The 5,000-nt window shown below is 44.6% G+C and overlaps 1 protein-coding gene across 1 annotated transcript in view; it reads left to right on the top strand.

The window, feature by feature from the left end:
• The window catches only part of LOC105895428 (alsin-like), a 31,884-nt gene extending 29,697 nt beyond the window's left edge, over nt 1-2,187 (top strand). Inside the window, exons 32-35 of the mRNA XM_031581581.2 lie at nt 255-316; nt 789-938; nt 1,554-1,650; nt 1,959-2,187. Coding sequence (XP_031437441.1) covers nt 255-316; nt 789-938; nt 1,554-1,650; nt 1,959-1,997 — 348 coding nt within the window. The 3' untranslated portion in view covers nt 1,998-2,187. The remainder of the gene's footprint in view (nt 1-254; nt 317-788; nt 939-1,553; nt 1,651-1,958) is intronic.
• The last annotated feature ends 2,813 nt before the right edge of the window (nt 2,188-5,000 follow it).

The following is a 5,000-nucleotide window of genomic DNA, read 5'->3' as shown; positions in this document are numbered from 1 at the left end:
TGGTCGCGGCCCAGCGGCCATGAGGACTCTCTCTCACTGGCTCCATAGCTCACTGGCACAGCGCCACAGCACTGGGACCAACCTCTGATCTTCCTCCAGGAAGTCAGCACAGGCGCTGACATACTTCCTGTTTGTGTGTGTGTGTGTGTGTGTGTGTGTGTGTGTGTGTGTGTGTGTGTGTGTGTGTGTGTGTGTGTGTGTGTGTGTGTGTGTGTGTGTGTGTGTGTGTGTGTGTGTGTGTGTGTGTGATGTAGGTCCTGACCATCACTAAAGATGCCTGTTATGCTACAGCTGTGGAGACCCTTCAACAGATAAGGTAGCTGTCTAATAGTCTCTCTCTCTCACTCTCTCTCTGTCTCCCCCCCCTCTCTCTCTATCTCTCTTTCTGTGTTTGTCTCTCTCTCTCTTTCCGTCTCTCTCTCTCTGGCTCCCCCCCCCCCCTCTCTCTCTCTCTCTGTGTTTGTCTGTGTGTCTGTGTGTCTGTCTCTCTCTCTCTCTCTCTCTCTCTCTGTTTGTCTGTGTGTCTGTCTCTTGCTCTTTCTCTCTCTGTCTATCTCTATCTATCTATCTGTGTGTATATATATTTATATATGATCCTGAACCAGCTCCAACAGGAGTAGGTGCTAACTGCTAAAACACCAGTTAGCTGATATAACAGTGAGCATGCTGGTTAGATGCTATTACACCAATGAGCTGTTCTCATGCATGCTAGTTAGCTGGTTAGCTGCTAAAGCATCAGTGTCCTGTCCTCATGTGTCCTCATGTGCGCTGGTCTGTGCCTGTGGCAGCACCACCTTCACTCCTGCGGATAAGCTGCTGGTGATCAGGCACACGTTCGAGGACATGACGCAGGAGGCCCTGGCTCTGCTGGAGCAGGACTTCAAATGGTCCATGGACGACCTCTTCCCTCTGTTCCTCTATGTGGTGCTGAGAGCCCGGTAAGGGGTGTGTGTGTGTGTGTGTGTGTGTGTGTGTATGTGTGTGTGTGTGTGTGTGTGTGTGTACATGTGACCGCTTCACAAAAAAGATAATTGTAAAAGATATGCAAAGACATGTCTATATATGATGTTGTGTGAGCCCACTATCTAGGAGCTTGGTATGTAATGGAGTATCTCCCTCGTGAAGGCCTTTGGCTCAGACCTCTATGAGAAAACACTGTCTCTTCGATGTCCACATGACAACTGAGTGTTTTAAAAACAATATTTTTCCTTTGCGTTGTCAAAAAGACTTCCACGTCCACATGAAAACATTTTGGGAGTTAATCTGTGTCCACACGAAAAAAAAGTGGAGACGCTGTTGCTAGCTAGGTATAGCTAGGCAGCTGTTAGTTAATGAAAACACTGTTATCGTGTGGACGAAAGGCCAAAACGCAACAAAACGTCTCCATATTGGCAAAAACTCTGTTTTCTTTGTATTTATGTGAACACTGTATTCGTGTGTGTGTCTGTGTCTTTGTCTGTGTCTGTGTGTCTGTGTGTCTGTGTCTGTGTGTCTGTGTCTGTGTGTCTGTGTGTGTGTGTGTGTGTGTGTGTGTGTTTATCCCCCCTCTCCAGCATCAGGCACCTGGGCTCAGAGGTGAGCCTGATAGATGACCTGATGGACCCTCACCTCCAGCATGGAGAAGACGGCCTCATGTTCACCACTCTAAAGGTACGCCTCACGGAACATGCACTCACTCCAGGAGGTTAGGGGTCAAGGTTGAGCCGTACCATGTTTCATCTTGAGATTCAGAAGTAGGGTTAGGGGTTGAAGGGTCATAGCCATCTCAATGTACCCTTATTGCCAAAACCCAAGGCAGAATATGCAAGATGTGGGCAGGCAGATGCAAATTAAGATTTGAAACCAGCTTGTGGGCTAAGCATCTGATCCAAGTTATTTGTGATTATCATTGTTTTGTTGTTTGTTTTGTTGTTTTGTTCTTGCATTGAAACTCAAGTCGTCCTCTTCCTGTTGCGCAGGCTTGCTACTTTCAGATCCAGCGAGAGAAGACCCCGTAGGGAACGTTTCAAGATGGCCGTGGACTCACTGGGTTAGATCCATGTCAGAGCGCTCTGCTCACTGAGTGGTTTATCTCCTAACCCCATTGGTTGACCCTGCCCAAGACTGCTTGGTGCTGTAGTGAAGCGTGCGTGTGTTGTTCAGATTAGCTAGCTCAAAACAGTAGCAGAAAAGAGTTGCGGACTCTTTGAAGCACTGTAGGCTACCAAGCTAACAGCTAACACTTTAAAGACACCTGCAAGTCTTTATGTAATAGTTTTTGTGAACGTGTGTGTGTGTGTGTGTGTGTGTGTGTGTGTGTGTGTGTGTGTGCGTACGTGTGTGTGTGTGTGAGAGAGAGAGAGAAAGACAGAGAGAGAGTGAGAAAGAAAGAAAGAGAGAGAGAGAGAGAGAGAGAGAGAGAGAGAGAGAGAGAGAGAGTTTAAAGGTGGTTGCAGTGGTTAACCCAGAAGTGAAAGCATTTTGAACTCCAGACTTACTGTAGTGCAGTACCTCTAGTGACAGTGTCATCATTGTAGGCTAATCCGCTCGTTAGCTCGTTATCATCGTTACATAATAATGGAGTTCACTGATGCCGTCAATTAATTCAACTAGTACCTTTGAGTAGACTGACTTAATATAGACTGAGGAGGAGATGTGTCATTTTCTAGTGTTTAACAGATATGTTTATGCCTCAGGTTTCTTTGCATTAACGCAGAGACGTATGACAGGGAACACAGTTAGCCAGTATCACTGTTAGCCAGATAGCATCTGACTCAGGAATATATCCGGTCCTGTTTGGATCTATGGGAACTAGATCCAGAACCAGAACTGTCTGGACCAGCATATTTACGTGCCGTAACAATGTGTCACCAAACCAAACACCAAACACATTTCATGTATTTTCTGTCCTTCATTTGCAACGTTTTGCTAATTTAAATCGGTTTCCAAGTTACCTTTATTTTGCCCAACACCTAGGGTTCGGCTTGGGTTAGATGTGCACACCTTATCCAGTGTTTCTATATTTAATTATCTCTTTTCATACACTTTGCCTTTATGTAATATTTTGTGCACTGTACGCAGTACTAAATTAAGTAATTTGTGTATTGCAGTGCCATGCTCAAGTCCATGTTGTTACAGTATGGACATACAGCTATGGTTAGGCTTAGTGCTTTTTGGCGCCATATACTTACATGTGAAGTGCACTACATTCAAACCCTTCATAAGTCAACCAAGTGAGTACATTGTACCCAGTGCTAAGTTACTTACCATAGAGTGTGGACATATACATACCCTTACCATAGAGTGTGGACATATTTCCCACCAATTCAACATTCACAGACGCAGGCCTATGAGAGCTGGCCTGGATGGACAGTCATGAGGAGGGGCGTCTCTCATGGAGGCCTTTCAGCATTACAGATAGGGATGCAGATTAGCTGCTTTTGTACATGTTACTGCTGAAGCACTAGTTTGCCAAAAGGGATCCAATTTTGGTTTGAAGGGATGTATTTTCTACTGTTACAAACAAACAAAAAAAACACTGGAAATATCTAATGATTGTCAGAAAAGATTAAAAAAAATTATTATTGTAAAAATAGTTTTTATTTTTTAAATCCTATTTAGGGGAAAGTCTGTTGCTGAGGGGTTGTGCAAATCTGGGGCGATGCAGCTGCTTTTAAATGATTATTTTATTGGGCTTTCTCTCGGGATTAGGACATGATTGAATTGGAACGGGGGACACTTTGATGAGAAGCGATAATGGAGAAAAGCTGTAATTATGATTCGCAGCATTAAACACCCAAGGTCATGGCACCTTCCAGGTACCTATGCCTACCAGCTATAACTACATGAACGTCACAAGCAAGGATACGGAACGGGTTGAAGAGACATACAGTAATTCCATCGTCACGACGACCTGCATAGGGGGGCACATGGTTACTCGTAGTACAGTGGAGACCATTCTATATTCTAATCAACAAATGCACACATCCTTTGTTCTAAATTGATCTAATAATGATGTGGTGATTGTACATGGAAAAAGAAAACATCACATAGATACCCATTGGTTGACTTTTTCCCTCCCTCTTGAAAGGGAACACTTAGTTGTTTGGAAATGTCCATTCTACTTTTTTCTTGCTCTGTGCCAAAAACACTGTATCACTCGGACCGACTTTTCAGCTCCGTAAAGACGACCTCAGTAGAGTCGCACAGGGACGTGTCTGAACAGCAACGGGTGGCCAGATCGGGTCTGACCCTCGGGCGGATCTGGGCATGGATCTGATGGAGGTCAAGACACTGTCACCTTTTGTCAACTGTTATTTGTGGTGATGAATGTGTGGCTTTGTGCTCGAAAATGTCTTCCACGTTTGTGCTCGAGAATGTCTTCCACGTTTGTGCTCAAGAATGTCTTCCACGTTTGTGCTCGAGAATGTCTTCCAGGTTTCCGGTTTGTGCTCAGAGACTGTAGAGTAAGTCCCTGTGCCGCTGGGACATAGGTCCAAAAAGCATGGCTGCATTCCGCTGGCTCCCATTGATTCACTGTGTTTTTTCTGCCTTTGGCGTCCTGTGTGCACTGTTACAGACTAGACTGCAGATTCCTGCTAATGTTTCAAATTAAGTCTTAACAACAGAGGGGGCTACAATTGTGTTTTATATTATACATTAAATCTTATTTTAAACATAAATCTTGTACATTTTTTTTTACCTGATTGCTTAGTGTATAGTTTATGCGTGTATCTGTTTGTGTGTGTGTACATATGTGCATCTGTGTGTATGTGCATGTTTGTATTTTTGTGTGTGCCTGTGTGTGTGTGTGCCTGTGTGTGTGCCTGTGTGTGTGTTTGTGTGCCTGTGTGTGTGTGCCTGTGTTTGTGTGCTGGTGTGTGTGTGTGTGTGTGTGTGCATGACTGAGACTAAATCATTTCATTAGGCACAGGAGGCAGTAGGCTTGTAATCCTCCACTGGGTTCTTTCAGTGCAGTGGATCGCAGGCTGTCCTGATAACAGGCTTGGCTTCTGTTTACG

The sequence above is a fragment of the Clupea harengus genome, chromosome 2 (assembly GCF_900700415.2).
Source record: "Clupea harengus chromosome 2, Ch_v2.0.2, whole genome shotgun sequence".
NCBI lineage: Eukaryota > Metazoa > Chordata > Actinopteri > Clupeiformes > Clupeidae > Clupea > Clupea harengus.
This window is presented reverse-complemented; position numbering and strand designations above follow the sequence as displayed.